At 41.6% G+C, this 15584-nt stretch overlaps 1 protein-coding gene across 1 annotated transcript in view; it reads left to right on the top strand.

Moving 5' to 3' along the window:
- Window positions 1–2048: 2048 nt before the first annotated feature.
- The window catches only part of LOC116399572 (protein crumbs homolog 1-like), a 31895-nt gene continuing 18359 nt past the window's right edge, over window positions 2049–15584 (top strand). The window contains exons 1-3 of the mRNA XM_031876814.1: window positions 2049–2287; window positions 8653–9348; window positions 11614–11809. Coding sequence (XP_031732674.1) covers window positions 2218–2287; window positions 8653–9348; window positions 11614–11809 — 962 coding nt within the window. The 5' untranslated portion in view covers window positions 2049–2217. The remainder of the gene's footprint in view (window positions 2288–8652; window positions 9349–11613; window positions 11810–15584) is intronic.

Raw genomic sequence — 15584 nt, 5'->3', positions numbered from 1 at the left:
AAGACAGACAAACAGACAACTGGCTGAGCTCCTTGTCAGCCTGCTGTCTGTTTCACTATTGTGTTGCTGCTTTAATGCTCAGCAGCCAGTCACTGAGGAATGTGGAGCTGCTGTGACTCACTACTTTACACATTTGCATGCCGCTTGTTGAACGCCCCCCGCCCCCCCTAACCCACCTCCTCACTGAGTGTTTAATTAAACTTTTTTGTTGTTGTGAACGCAGCAGTTTGGAGTTAAGCCTGACGCTGGGATCAGGGCCTGGGGATGGGAGTGCGTGTGGGAGTGGAAGGTGGAGTGGGGGTGAGTAAGGCATTCGTCAACCTACCATCGAGGCCTCCACCAACCAGAAAGGTGCTGGGTAAGCTCCCAAAGGTGGGGGTGCAAGTTGAGTGAACTGGGGAGCAACAATTCATTGATCTACAACCAGCACTTGAAAGTGTAAAACTAGACTACTTTATTAAAAAGTTGTTTTGATTAAACGCTGAAAACATCAACGGAGACACAAAGGAAGCGTTAAGCTTCTCAGTGTTTAGCCTTAACCGACTCTAACCACATTCAGGATGCAGGACATGAACCCTGGAGTTCAGTGTCTTGTGATTTGTATTCCGTTCAAGAACGTTACACTTTCTGAAAAAAAAATGCTGGTGAATTTCCTCCAAAGTAGTCAATCGTCAGTAAATCAGGCAAAACCAGGACTTCTTATAGTTTATAGTCTTATATTTAGTTGTTCAATTTAAAAATGATAAATCATGATTCATAGTTAATACAGTTTATAAAAATAATGTTACTTGGTTAGTGGTAAAATCAATATGTTTAAGATTGCTATGGATGACAGTTTAATTAACCCTTTATTAAAGGTATATGTAGTCACATTTCAGTTGTTGCTTGTAAACACAGCATTCAAAGTTTACCCGTCATCCAGGAGCTAGAGAGAGGGAGAGAGGGAGAGAGAGGGAGAGAGAGAGAGGGAGAGAGAGGGAGAGAGAGAGAGGGAGAGAGAGGGAGAGAGAGAGAGAGAGGGAGAGAGAGAGAGGGAGAGAGAGGGAGAGAGAGAGGGATGGAGAGAGGGAGAGAGAGAGACTCGTTGGTGAGACCAAAGCCGTGAATCAGAAGAATAAAAAGTTATTTTCTGATTCCTTCACGGACGTTTTGTTCCAAAGCACAAATAATCACATCCACACAGGAAGGTGCTGGTTTGAATGAATGCAGCCTGTAGATCTTCAACGCCAAACACTTTTAGTAGATCACAAGGGATGATTGTGAGGGATTCTTTTTATACATTGTTTTCATGGAAGTTGTCGGAGTAACACGTTTCCCTTTAGACTATGGCACAGGGAGATACAGGACAATTCAATGAGTATACAAAGGACATGTTGATGCCCCTGACATATTTGACATGAAGGAAGTCTTCATCTGGCACTGGTTAATTTCATTCAATTTGATTTGTAATTCATCTCTTATTTTATACATCGCAAATATTATTTCTCCAATAAATCATGTAATGTGTGTTTAGTTTGTTATCACCAGGAGAAAATGTAGTATGTCTTTATTTAAGCATCTTAAATGATTCAGAATAGTAATTGTTGTTGAAAATGTTCAGTACTGAAGCAATGAGTTGATTAATCGATTGCCAACACGTTTAGATAATTATTGCTGTGTATCTTGATCCCTACTTGTTTGCTGACATCACCATGGACTCAGTCATTTCTGACATTTTACACACCAAGCAATTCTTCTATTAATCAGCAACTTAATCAGCTGCTTGAAGCTCTCGTGATCAAGTTACTAGTTGTAAGTTGCAGCCCTGGAAATCCCAGCATCTCTCTGATTGATTGGTGTCACTTTGGATTTAAATGCAGGTGTGTGCAACGAGTAGTTCCTGAAAACATGTAAATGCAAAAAAAAATAAGCCAGTGTTGAATGAGTCCAATCCAGCATTCCAGCTCATGTCTTCCTCCCCTCACTCTCCGCTGGGGCGATTACTCTGCTTTACTCAAGCCCAGCTTGGTCTCCAGAGAGACTCACACACAATCCCAAACACACATTCACACACACTCAGACCCAGAGTCGTTGTGGTCAGGGATGTAGGCGCTGGAGCTCTCTCTCAGCAGCTAACTTGGAGCAGCCTGGATGGAGCGCTGCAGTGTGCCGGATGGAGAACCTGTGGACTGACAGCAGACACTGACACTGACTGAAACCTCAGCATCCTGTTTTACCATGGAGTTTGGAAGAGTTTGGTCCAGATGTCAGAGGACGGTGCTGATCACCATGATGATGTTCAAACTGGGTAAGGCTTCAACATGTGCACATCACCTTCATATACACGTGTGCCAAACATCTGAGTAGGAGCTGTAAGGCACTTTTAGGGGGAAAACAAACAATTTACAATTACATCCACAGTCTGTATGCCTTACTTGTGTGAAGTGCACAGAATGTGTGCTAGTTTGTGTGTGCGCACATGCGTGGCGATATATTGATATGTGTGTTTACAGCCACTACAGGAGCATCCTGGAAAAGTACCTGATGGGTTGCTAACCCTTTATTTCATGGTTCTGTGCTTTAATCATTTCCAACAAGGTTCCTGGAACAAACCATGTTGCTCTTAATGTAGGGAACATATAAACAATGTTCACTCGGCACACGTCCAATGAATATGCTCTAATTGCTACCATTACCTGGTGGGTATTTCAGATGGACAGGTCAGCTGAACTTACAAAAATGTGAAACGTCACTGTTTTTCCAATTTATGAAGTAACAGCATCAAAGGTTACTGTTAATTGTAAAGCAAAAAAAAAAATTTTACAACTAAATTGTGTAGTGATTCCTGTTTCTATGTGAGTTTTCGAGACATACCACTAATCACAACTCCCTGATTCATAATTTGAGAGGATGTAAGTAGCTTCCTTATGACTCCCTCATTTGTGTGATGACTCTGCTGGTAGTGGGGTGTGTCTGAGTGTGTGTGTGGCTGTGAGGGGGGGGTCATTGGTCGACCCCACAACCTTATGAAACCCTATTGACCCGTTTTTCCCGCGACCTTCATTCGTATGAAGCGTCTGAAGCTGGTTGTAACGCTGGTGGACCAGCAGCTGGGATTGGCTGAGGGCGGCATTGTTGAAGCTCACCATGGTAACGCTGTGAGCGTCCGGCTGCACTGCTACACAGCTTTTTTTGTCTTTGCTTTGAATGGAAGGAGTGACGGGTATTAAGGAGCACGGCGAGAGACCTGGCACTCTGAGCTCTTCAGGATTTAAAGCAAAAGATAGCAGCCAGAAACACTGACGGGAAGCAGAGTACATGTGATGATGAAGAGGAGCTTAACAGGGATGGAAGAGCATGACTACAGACTTACCTTTCAAGAAAAGTACATAAAAGCACATCTATGGCATTTACACCAAGTTACTGAGAGTGAGCAGCTGAAAACTAACTTCTTAGAAATGACTATTTTCTCTTAATACCCGAGTAAACACACAGTGATGAGCTTAATGTCTAGTCCAATAACTACAAAAAAAACTAAAAAACGCAAAATAGACAAAAATATTGTGTTAGAAATGAAGCAGTCTTTGCAGCAGCTCACACGGGAGACAAAAGCATGTGCGTCTCTGACTCAGTGTGTAACTGTGACTGATTCAGAGAGGATTTGTGCATTTTCTTTATATAAAACAAAGCAGCCACCTGCTGTGAAGCCTTCGGAGCACAAAGATGAACTGAGGCAGAGCTGCTGGTCTCTTGTAGTGATTCAATAAAATTCCTCTGAGCCCAACTTGTGCGTTAGGCAGGGGCTTCCCGTTCTCTGTGATACATAGCGTTGCTGCTTCCTCTGCCCTCCAGCGAGACGCTGTTGACTTTGGGTTGCTGTCTTTGTGACTCGGGGAGACCTGTTCTCTCTCGCTTTTGGCACCTGTCAAGAATGGAAAAGTCTTATCTCATTTAAGAGTATATTTATCTTATTAGAATCAGCTTTTTTAAGACATGCAGAGGTTCTTAAAAAGTATAAATTGTCTTAATAACATATGTTCATTCAGCGTAACATTTTCTTAATGTCATTAACTGAATTTGTTAGAGTTATTTGCGAGAATACACAGATTCTCCCAAAAACGAAAAACTGCAATTAAGCTTATGTGACTTGTTTAGGTTTTGAAATATTTCAAAGATAAGTTTGTAGTTATTCTATACTTTTCTTATTGTCAACAATAGTTTATTAATGGTGCCTTGTAACTACTCTTTGACATCCTTGTCTGTGTCTCTCAGCCCAGAGCCCATTGGTTTCCACTGAAGACATGAATAATTAAAAACGTCTCACAGGTATTATAAACACTCAGTAATATCCTGGCCGCTGGTCACTGTAGTTTTTATCTAACAGATGAAATAACCTGACTAGGAAGCCTGAGCCAGAGTCTGATAGATGAACGTGCAGCATAGACATCATCACATTTAGCCCAAACTGCACTTCTTCAGAACTGAGGAGAAGCACGGTAACATCTCATTCATCACAGGGGCCACTGACGGCACGAAATAATCAGGCTATACCTACGAATAACAGTGTGCCGTCATTTGTAGGCATCCTATGATATATTTTCATATGTTATGCGCGTAATCATGAATGAGGAAGTATAAACCCACCAAGGGCCGGAGGGAGAGGGAGGTGGATAAGTCCAACAAACATCTGAACCAGGAGTCAGCCGTTCGTTCCCCGTATAAAATGAGAAATCAAAGTTAATCTATTAGCCTCATAATTTACGACTTCATTAACGGTACTTCTGTAGATATTTGAACCCAAAGTTGGGGTTGATGTTCCTGAACCTTGGTAATGTCTCGGTGTGTTCATACTTAGATGAATTGGTTTTCCTGCTTTTCTGATCGTTTTGAGATTCATTTTAGAGTTCGATTTTTCAAAACCTGCAGATACATTTAATATAACAAGGAAGCAAGTTGAAGCAATGTTAGAGCACACCCCCTCTGAGGAGACTCTGTGAGGTCTCCGGAGAGCAGTTGATCCTGACATCCTTCTACCTACTTACAGTCAGAGGCTCTGCTCAGCGTTACTGTTGAACTGAGACGCTGGTACCACTCAGTGCCGGGAATCAACCCTGTCTGGCCATAACCATGATCTATGAAGTGCTCAGTAACGGGGGGAGGGGCTAGGGGGTGCTGGTATCAGCTCCCTGGAATGTGTGAAGGGCTGATTGGGTTTAGATGGAGGGGTGAAGAGTGAGGAAACCCTCACTGTCTCTGTCAGCCTTCTGTGAGATTACAGGCAGCCAGGTTAAAGGGCATGGTTCTGACTGAGCTTTGCATGCCGGTGCAGGGAAGCATCTTGGCTCTCTTTGACGAGGGAGGCCAAAGAGAGCCACAGTGAGAAAACGTAAGTGAGAGCCAACAGAGGGAGGTAAAAGAGGGATGTGATGCAAGACAGAGGAAATTACACTTCTGAACAAGACATCCCAGCTGAGGTTGAGATAAGAAGTAAGAAACATGCACAAAAATATCACCTTTACCATCACACCTGGATCCATTAACCCATTCTGTAGCATTGAGGGATTTACTGCATTAACACAGAAAATAAATCTCTTCCCATCGCTGTCAAAACTTTCATGGTTCTTAGAAAATAAAAAACAGAATGTCAATGTATGTTCACACTTCCATATACATTCTTGTTGAATTGTATCACTGCTCCTTGTGCAGAAGTGTCACATGCTCTACAGTTGCATTTAATAAAATGAGAGGCAAGATGGCGGTGCGCACAGACGCAGATGCTTTGTGCTCCTCACCACAGCTTCGTGTTGTTTTCTAAAAGCTGTGGCGCAGAACTCAGACATCTCAGTCTGAGAAGACTGATGTGCTGCCACACTGCACCTGTGCTTTTGCTGCAACTGCTGATGTTTGCACACTGGTTAGTTGTGTATATATATTTGGACTTGCACAGATTCAAACTTTTTTATCGCTAATATTTATACAGATTTTTTCATCTAATTTGTGCCGTATTTATTTCTTATAAATATGTGTGAGGTCTTTTAATAAAATACATCACCCTTTCAGGTTGAGGAGATTTTGTTATGCTTCCACAATGACAATAAAGTTCTTGAATTGAATTGTGTATAAAAAGCAACGCCTACATTTGTGGGCAGCAGGGAAAGTTGCAGGTAATCTGTAATACTGAAAGATATAAATTAGTTTTGGGTGAATCTCAGGTGTGCACTAGAATAATCTGACTTTCAATGCTTCGAGAAAACAGCTGGACAATATTGGCTTGTCGGTCGGTTGGTCCACCACTGGCATAAACCTGCAACATTATGATTATGATCATGTGAGCATGGCTATGTTAGCATTAAGCTCAAAGCACCACTGTGCCGAAGTAAGGATTGATTCCTTTTCCCTGCACCTCATTCTGACAGCTTTGGTTATTAACACTAGGCGGGTCTTTTTACCAGAACAGAAGAAGCACAGCTGTTCTCTCGATCTATCAGGTATGGAAAGCAAAAAGATGGTCGGAGGAGAGGTGAGAGACTGATGTGAGGAGGGGAGACTTGGTGTTGGAGCAGATGAACGTGATCACAGATGCATGTGAGAGGAACTGGAGGTGTTGAAGTGGATGCAGTGGGAAATGAGAGATGCAGGTGTTGCAGGGATGATAGACATTGATACTGGGATGTTTTTGTTGATGACTTGCTAGCAGAGGTGCACATTGATGATGACTTTATCCAAAGCATCCTATGGTTCCATGCATTTCTAATGCCTTTGTGGTGGAAAATCGAGCACCTTCGTAGGAGACACAGGGGGAAAGACGTCAGACTTGGTTGACATACTTGTGGTTCTTCTACCTTAGAATGGAAAGAGAAGAATTTTTAGCCAGACTATGTAACTTTTGAAAGAAAAATGGACACAATCTACCTCTTCCATTTGAAAAGCTGAGTTTATAATCTATAAAATGCATGCAAGTCAATACACTTAGGGGCTTTGCTGCTACAGTATTACTTGATCCATTATGAGCATTAGCTAATGGTGGCTTAAATGGCCAGTATCTAGCAATTTCAGGGATCTATTAGCAAAAATAGATTGGTTTTCATTGGTGTATAATCACCTGAAAGTAAGAATCATTGTGTATTCATTAGCTTAGAATGAGCCCTTATAGCTACATTCACAGAATCTGCCACTTAGCACCCCATGTTTCTACAGTAGCCCAGAACGGTCAAACCAAACACTGGCTCTGGAGAGGGCCTTTCGTGCTTTCACGTTACCTGAAGGCCACTGTAGCTCTCTACGCACTTGTGAAACTGCGGTAAAGTGAGCCGCAGAGGGTTAAATCATGGTATCGCCAGCCGCCGTCTGACTTCTGTTTCTCCTAAAGTAAAGTTATTACGGTATGGATGGTCTCTGAGCAAGATGAACAGTGTTACCACGGTTATGCACTTGACTCACATTACGGCAGTCTTGGAAAGGGAGAAGTGAGCGGAGGGGTATTCGGTTGGTTGTAATCTGCCACCACAACGCTAGATGCCACCAAATCCTACACACTGGCCCTTTAAGTAAACAGGTCGTACCCCTCCAGAAAGTATGTTATTTTCAACTCTCAACCATCTTTTGCATTTTTCAGGTTAGTAATATCACTATTGTTCTATAGATCACAGTCTGAAGTACAAACTGTGTACAAACAGTAATGAGAAAAACTTTCATTGACAACATTGACAGCTGCATGTAATACGTTTGCTTTTAACACCATCTGCTGTGAACTTAAAGGTAGCTAAAGGTCAGAGTTGTAGTAGCCCACTGTATAATCCAGGGGGCAATGCAGCTAAAGGTCACAAAGGAAAGGCGGTGTACTGTGTTAGCCAACAGGTATTCAGTTCACTTACAGTATATTGAAGTTCTCTTTCACAGTTGTGTACCTTCATGGCAGGCTTTTTAAGTACGTCCCATTACATATTCAGAATCAGCTTTATATGCGTACGCATACATGGAATTTGACTCCGGTTTCCACTTGGCTCTCGATGTACGTACACAAATTTACAATAAACAATCAAAATAAAAATATATATAAAAAATAAAAAAGGGCAGCAAAATAAAAACCAGATGTAGGTATAAACATTTAACAATATGTACAATATAAATATAAACATATATCCAAAAAGTATGTATATATATATATATATATATATATACAGTATATATATATGGACATAAACCATAAACCCTTCATGGGGACATATTGACTCAACAGAATATAAAGGGGTAATCTGTGAGTTTATCAGTGTTTTTGGAGATTACGCTCAAACTACTTTGGTGTTTTAGTGGTATTTTTCAGAAATTGAGGTCACTTGTCAATTAAAAGGTTTACCTTGGTGTTTTTCCTTTCCTTGGAATTCTAAGTTTATTTTCATAGCACTCTTGTCTTTACCATTGTTGCTACCATCATCACCAGCACGTTTGTGTGGCAGAGGGGAGTCAATGTGCTATTTGCATCGCCGAATAGGGCTTTAACATGAATTGAATTTGGGAAAGACAAAGGTAAATATGCAATGTTTACATTTTTGGTAGTATGGTACTACCTCTCTCCATCCCTGTTTGGGAATCCGGCTTGTGAGAAAGACAGATTTGTTATATGCAAAGTGTTGCGTATTGCATCTTTAATTGCAATTTTGTCTTCCATTCCAGGCTTACTGTGCACATCTGCAGCAGACACGTGTTTGTCATCTCCCTGTAACAATAATGCCACATGTCTCGACTCCCTGGGTGACTATGTGTGCCTCTGCCCCAAAGGACCGGTGTGGTACATGGGCAAAAACTGTGATGAGCTGTATGACGCCTGTATCATGGCGCCTTGCACCAACTGTACCAGCAAGCCTGGGACTGACGAGTTCACCTGCCACTGTCTGGACGGCTTCACAGGGCTCAACTGCACTCAGGATGTAGATGAATGTCAGAGCAACCCCTGCAAAGGTATCCAGTCCAATTGTGTCAACAGAGTAAATGGCTATTCCTGTCACTGCCCCCTGGGACTGGGAGGGGAGCACTGCCAGAATAACGTCACCACTTGTTCAGAGATATCATGCCAGAATGCTGGCACCTGTATGGACGTCCCTGACGTTGGGCCCGAGTGCCAGTGTGCTGCTGGGTACCAAGGGAGGAACTGTGAGGAAAACATAGATGAATGCCAGTCTCAGCCCTGTCAGAATGGAGCCATCTGTAAAGACGGGGTTAACGCCTACCAGTGTTTCTGTGTGCCTGGATTTCAAGGCTTCCACTGCGACTTGGACATCAACGAGTGTGCCTCTCAACCCTGCCAAAATAATGGCAGATGTCTGGATGAGGTGGATCACTACAGGTGCGACTGCACTCCAGGCTTCAAAGGTGAGCCGCTGTTTAGTAAGTCAGGGTTAAGATTGGCTGGGATATTGAAATGAGGAATTCATGTTATTGGATCAGAGATTCTTGTTAATGATCTGACATTTAATATAAATATATTTGACTATTAAACATATATGCAGCTCTGCTCCATAGACTCTCATCAATAGTTTCCTATGTTCTTCATGTTCAGGCTGCTTTAGTTGATCTGGAGCTCATTCTAGTTAAGCGTTGTGTAATAGTGATACTTGTTACACAGAGAGGTTGGAAGGAGATATACGATTTTCTACCTAAATACTGGCAGGAGCGTGTTTGGTTATCAGTATCAAAACTAAATTATTGCCATTAATACAATTATTAACATCAATAAGATTAGTAACTAATATTAATAATAACGGGGCACCACCCTGAGAATAGGAACCAATAACCAAACTATAAAGTCTCATAATTAGTATTCACTCAAAATGTCAATAGTCAAAGTACTATTTCACATTCAGAGTGAAACATGAAGGTTTGAATTTGAGCACAGTCCAGGATATCCAGCTATTATCACAACACACATGCACAAAGTAAGCGCAGAAAGCTGCTCTTTAAAGTATAACAGAGTTTATTAAATTCTAATAACATTGATCAAGTAAAATGATATCTAAAACTAAAAACAACTAATACTATACAAATACGAGCCTACTATCTAAAATCAAAAAACAATCCGTGGTGAGAGATTGTATTGTGTGTGTATGGGGAGAAGCAACAAAACTACTAAAATGGCGGATGCAGTCTCGTGACCACACAAGACTACAAAATCGCATTTTGGAATGAAAACTATCAAAATGGTGTTTACACTACAGAAATGGCAGAAGATAGATAGGACTACCAAAATGGCGAATGTCGTCTTGTACTTGATCACCTCTACTAAAAACTAAAAAAACGGGGGCCACGATAGAGGCCGCGTTTACACACCACGTGTGTCTGAGATGAGTAGCAAAACCTATATGTGTGTGTGAGAGTGTGTGTGTGGGGTTAGTTAAACAAAAAGACAAAGAAAGGAAGAGAAAAAAGTAACACTCCAAACAAGGCAGACCTCACCGCCGCAGTAAAATACAGGAACTATTTCTCTATCACACAGAAACCCGAAACTCAGCTGCGGTTCTGGTCTTTTAACTGTTCGTTACAGTTCCCAACTTCACTCGCGGTGACTGATTCAACACAACACTATTACAGCAGCATGGAATACAACAGTAGTTTCTTCACAGCACTAACGGAACTCTGCGGTCCGTAACAATAACACGTTATAACAATACAGTAACTTAGAACAAAGCAAAGCAAGGTAACAAACACACTATGACCTATCTCTGCCCGGACACAAGCCTCTTACTCTGAGATGACTTTGTAGCGGTCGATGTGGTTCTTCAAATTTCTTCATTTAAGAACCGGAGCTTCAAGCTGTGCGGCGATAAATGTGTGTTTAATTTAATTACTAATACTAACTGAGACACAACAACATCTGGGGTAAGATAGTGCTCAAGAGACTGCGTGAATTTGTCTTGTCAATCCCATTATCTGTATGAATTAGGTCCATATTGGATGATTCAGCGCCAATACTAATGTGAAGTGCCAATATAGGAGGTAGTGTGGCCTTTATTTAGAGAAGCAGAATGTAAGAGTCTGAAGACCAGGGTAGTGGATTAGTGTAGCACATTTGACCAGCATGCGTGTTGTGTCAGACACCTGAATTTATGCTTAACTTTTTTTTAAAACTGTAACCACAGTCTTTTTTGTGTTTAAACTGCTATGCCATAGCCATACTTCATTTGCCATAACCTTGATCTTTTCCTAACCTACCATACTGTAGTTCAGTCAGTCCGTATTGAACCGCCAATCTTCAGATTGGAAAATGCTCCACCACTGAGCCACAGCCGAACCTTTATGCTAACCTTGCATTTATCCAGGATTTTGTGGCAACTTTCAGTGACTTTAAATTTGCCAATTTTTAGCAGTATGATTCAGACAAACACTAAATCTTTAAAGGAAATTTTTCTTTGGTTAGAGATTAATTCAGTCAGTACAAATATATGCTTTATTTGTTATCTTTGTATAGAGAGCAAGATGGATTGAGCTTTTATGCCAGTAACTATATGAACAGAAGTTGCATGGCTTTTTTTTTGTTTAAGTAGCATTAGTCTGTGTTGCTGTTGTCCGTCTGCAGCTCCAGTCTTATTGTGTTGTATCTGAGTCCTTGGCCCGCTGCCATGCCCGCTCTGTGCCCTGCAGGGATTAACTGCGAGGTGGAGATCGATGAGTGCGAGGTGCTTCCCTGCCAGAACGGCGCCACCTGCCGAGACCACGTCGCTACATACACGTGTGAGTGCATGGCCGGCTTCCAGGGCCATGACTGCGAGGTCAACATCAATGAATGTGCTAACATTCCCTGTTTGAATCAGGGCAAGTGCATTGACGGGGTGAACAGGTAGGATCACACACATACATGTTTACACTTTCTGCACATACCCAAACATACAATTTCAGTATAGTTAGAATGATTTGGGTATTTGAAACGCAATATAGTTGACAACCATGAGGTTGACAACTGATACGTCCACATAGACTGTAGTACATGTAAGTGGAATTCCAACTTAGTTATAAATGAGGTCTGACAAACAAACAAATGATGTTTGAGTGTTTCAATTAAAAAGATGTAGACCTATACTGTCGAGGTTGACATATTCGTCAGCTGATGTGCTGTTAATTATCTGAAATTTAATATTAGGAAGATGAATAGTAAATGGTGAATGGACTTGTACTTGAACAGCACTTTTCTAGTCTTTCCGACCACTCAAAGCGCTTTAACACTACATCATCATTCACCCATTCACACTCATTCATACACTGATGACAGGGGCTACCATGCTAGGTGCCACCTGCTCATCAGGACTAACTAACATTCACACACATTCACACATCGTAGGCAGAACTACAGGAGCAATTTTAGGGTTAAGTGTCTTCGACATGCGACTAGGGCAGGGGTCGGCAACCTTTTCTATCCAAAGAGCCATTTTGCCCTATTTTCCACCAAATAAAATTTGTTTGGAGACGCAAAAGCTATTTGATATCACAGCTTATAAAGTGTTATATATAGTTATATTATATATACAAAAACTATAGTTTGTTGTATTTATGAAAATATAGAACAAGAATAAAGACAATTCTTGACATTTCTTTGCAATTTTACCTGATATAACAATATCAAACTCTTATGAAGAGGAGAGTTTGCTGCAGCAGTTGAGAAATCGCTCTTTTTCGCTCATCTCCAGCGTGACACTTTTCAGCAAATGCTGTGTGCTTGTTCTGGAAGCATACAGGTAAGTCAGCATCGTTGGCAGTGAAAGCAAATTAATACGTCCACGCAGAGTTAAACTCTCTATTTTCCTCTGTGACTTTTCTTTATTTGGATTTATCCATGGATAGTTTACAGAGGGCGGGGGCTGAAAATCATGATCAGCCACCTGCAGGGAAAAGCGCTTGACAGGAGTAGAGGATTTAACTGCCTGTGGGAAGAATTAACATATAAGATTCTGTTCATTCTTGCTCATGAATTATATTCTCTCTGAAACACATTTCTCTTTTTGGAGAACGTCATGTGACATAACATCTTCGATTGGCGCAATTTCCCTGCTCTTCTTTCTATTTCCTCGTCTCAGCCCCGTTTGTCACGTGTGTGTAAACCTCGCTCGAGTCAGGAAACTTGTCAGAATACTCATATTTGATTGGCTGAGCTGCATCAAGTGGTGTGATTTGCAATACACTGGTCGGTGTGTTTCCTGCACCGCCGAACAAGTGCCGTAACAGCTGAATAAGAGGCGCCGGTTAAAGTTTAAACTCGGTGCCCAATATGTATAATTCCGAATTATCTATCGGTTTTTAGTTCCTGGGTCCGGATCCGGTGCGCCAGTTGGGGACCCCTGATGTAGACTCAGGGAGCCGCAACAGATAGGCTAAAGAGCCACATGTGGCTCGTGAGGTTGCCGACCCCTGGACTAGGGAAACAGGGGATCGAACCACCGATCCTCTGATTTAAGGATGACCCTGCTCACGTCTGTACTTTTTTACATCAGAGTTTTGTATCGAGTGCTGTTTTGTGTTTCATCTATGTGAGGTAACAACATTTTTGCCAATAATAGAAACTTTAAAGGTTTGTAATAAAGGCTAGTTCTTGGTTTAGCTCCTGAGTCTTCAGAAAAGGGTATTGGAGGAAGGCAGTGGCGGGCCGTGCATTTTATACCTGGGCCTTCACTGCTGTCCTGCAGCTGAAACACCTCATTATGACGCCACAGCTACGGTTATTATTTGTTTCGTGTAAAAATTAAGCTCAACACCTATAAATACACTAACTGCAGAGTGCAGATACATGAATACGCCTCCTGCTCTGACTGCAGCTGGGACTGCTCCGTGAGGCTGCTGTGAGAGTAACCGCCTGTGAGTGCTTTGGGGCGGCTCACGGCAGCACCCGCTGCTCGTTCAGTGCAGAACGGTACGTGCTTTTGTGTCAGAGTCAAAACACGAGAAAAGTCTCCAACAACACCAGAAAAAGTCGCTAGATTTGTCACTAGTAGCTTTTGACAAAAAAAGTCGCCATGAGGGTTTGGAAAGTCGCCAGATTTAGCGAGAAAGTCGCCAAATTGGCAACACTGGCACCGACTAAATGTGTCCCCAGAGCAACATTGGATGTAACAATGGTTCCTATCACATATAAAACCAAACAAAAATCTTCATAAAAACTAGTTGTACAAATAATAATATATAAAGAAGCATATTAAAGCTACTGCAGATGTAAAAACAAAAGCAGTTCACTTACCAGAGCTGCTGTTCACTATTTAAAGACAAAGTCCATGCTCCTTTCTTTGTTCATAAAGAGTTTAATCTCACGGTTGTTCAGTACATCCGTGCATTTTAGTTCCAGTAAGAAGTCCTTCTCCATTCGTGGACGCCAGTGAAGACAGTCGAGCCTCCCCAGTTGTATTTCTTGAATACGTTTGAGGCTGAAAATGTCCGCTCCACAGAGGCAGCAGATATTGGGATTGTCACCACCCAACATGTCATGCTAGACCACTGACCAATCACGTACTTGTAGACCAGCTAGCAGGCTCTGACACGTCAAAGAATACGCCCAACATGTCAAACTAAAGATCTGATTGGTTGAACACTATGACAATCAACAATATCGTCCCCATTCACTTAAACTGCACATGGATTCACTTGTGAGTCTGCAGGCCTCTGCCTCTGTTCTTACCTAGAGACACAGAGGTGAGATCTGATTGGATGAAAGCTCTACTTAAAACAAGCTGCACTGGAAGCAGAGCAACTGAGGAAGACAGTAGCTGTGCAATGAGAAAATAAGATAATGGGAAAAATATTTTTATAAATAATAATACATGTAGTGTATTTATGAAAAATGATTAAATTATAAAATAGCTACAACTTTGTGATTCTGTCTAGGCCAGCAGAGAAGGCCTTGCAGGCCCTGACGGCCCACCACTGGAGGAAGGAATCGTGACTTTATACCCTACTTCAGTTTGAAGGCTGCTCTTTGTTAGTTTTAGTAAAAGGTCAGGTGAACACTTAAGGATGCAGTTTCTCTACAAAAACACTTTACAACATCTTTTATGCATAGCTGTAAAACGAAGATGTGTGTTTGTGTGACATATTTATTGTCTTTTGTATTGGTCTTATTTCTAGGTGAACTTATGGTGGCCTTTTAATCATTAATCTATCAATTGTATTACTTTTGTTTTCTAATTCAGTGTTCCTCTGGAATATGTGTCTGGTGTTGGTACTGGTGTTGGTACTGGTGTTAGTACTGGCTTTGGTACTGGTTTTGTTACCGGTGTTCAGAATCAGAATCAGACCGTTAATTGTCAAGTACCTTACACATACAAGGAATTTTACTAGGTCAATGGTGCATAACAATGAACAATGAACACAGTGCAATAATCGAGACATCATTTAAAAATAGAAGCATATTAAAATGTACAATAAAATATGGTAGACATACAAACAGATGACAGTACTTTAAAACAAGTATATTGTAAAAGTGCCAAGTGTATTTAAATATAGAAACATGGAAAGGATGTGCAAGGGATTGTAACAGTAGGAAATTGTCAGTGTGTGTGTGTGTGGGGGGGGTGGGGGGGGGGGGGGGAGTAGCGTGTATACATTATGGTGGGGACGGTGGGCTGGGCTGTTGG

Source organism: Anarrhichthys ocellatus, unplaced genomic scaffold, assembly GCF_004355925.1.
Source record: "Anarrhichthys ocellatus isolate YVR2014 unplaced genomic scaffold, GSC_Weel_1.0 scaffold116, whole genome shotgun sequence".
NCBI lineage: Eukaryota > Metazoa > Chordata > Actinopteri > Perciformes > Anarhichadidae > Anarrhichthys > Anarrhichthys ocellatus.
This window is presented reverse-complemented; position numbering and strand designations above follow the sequence as displayed.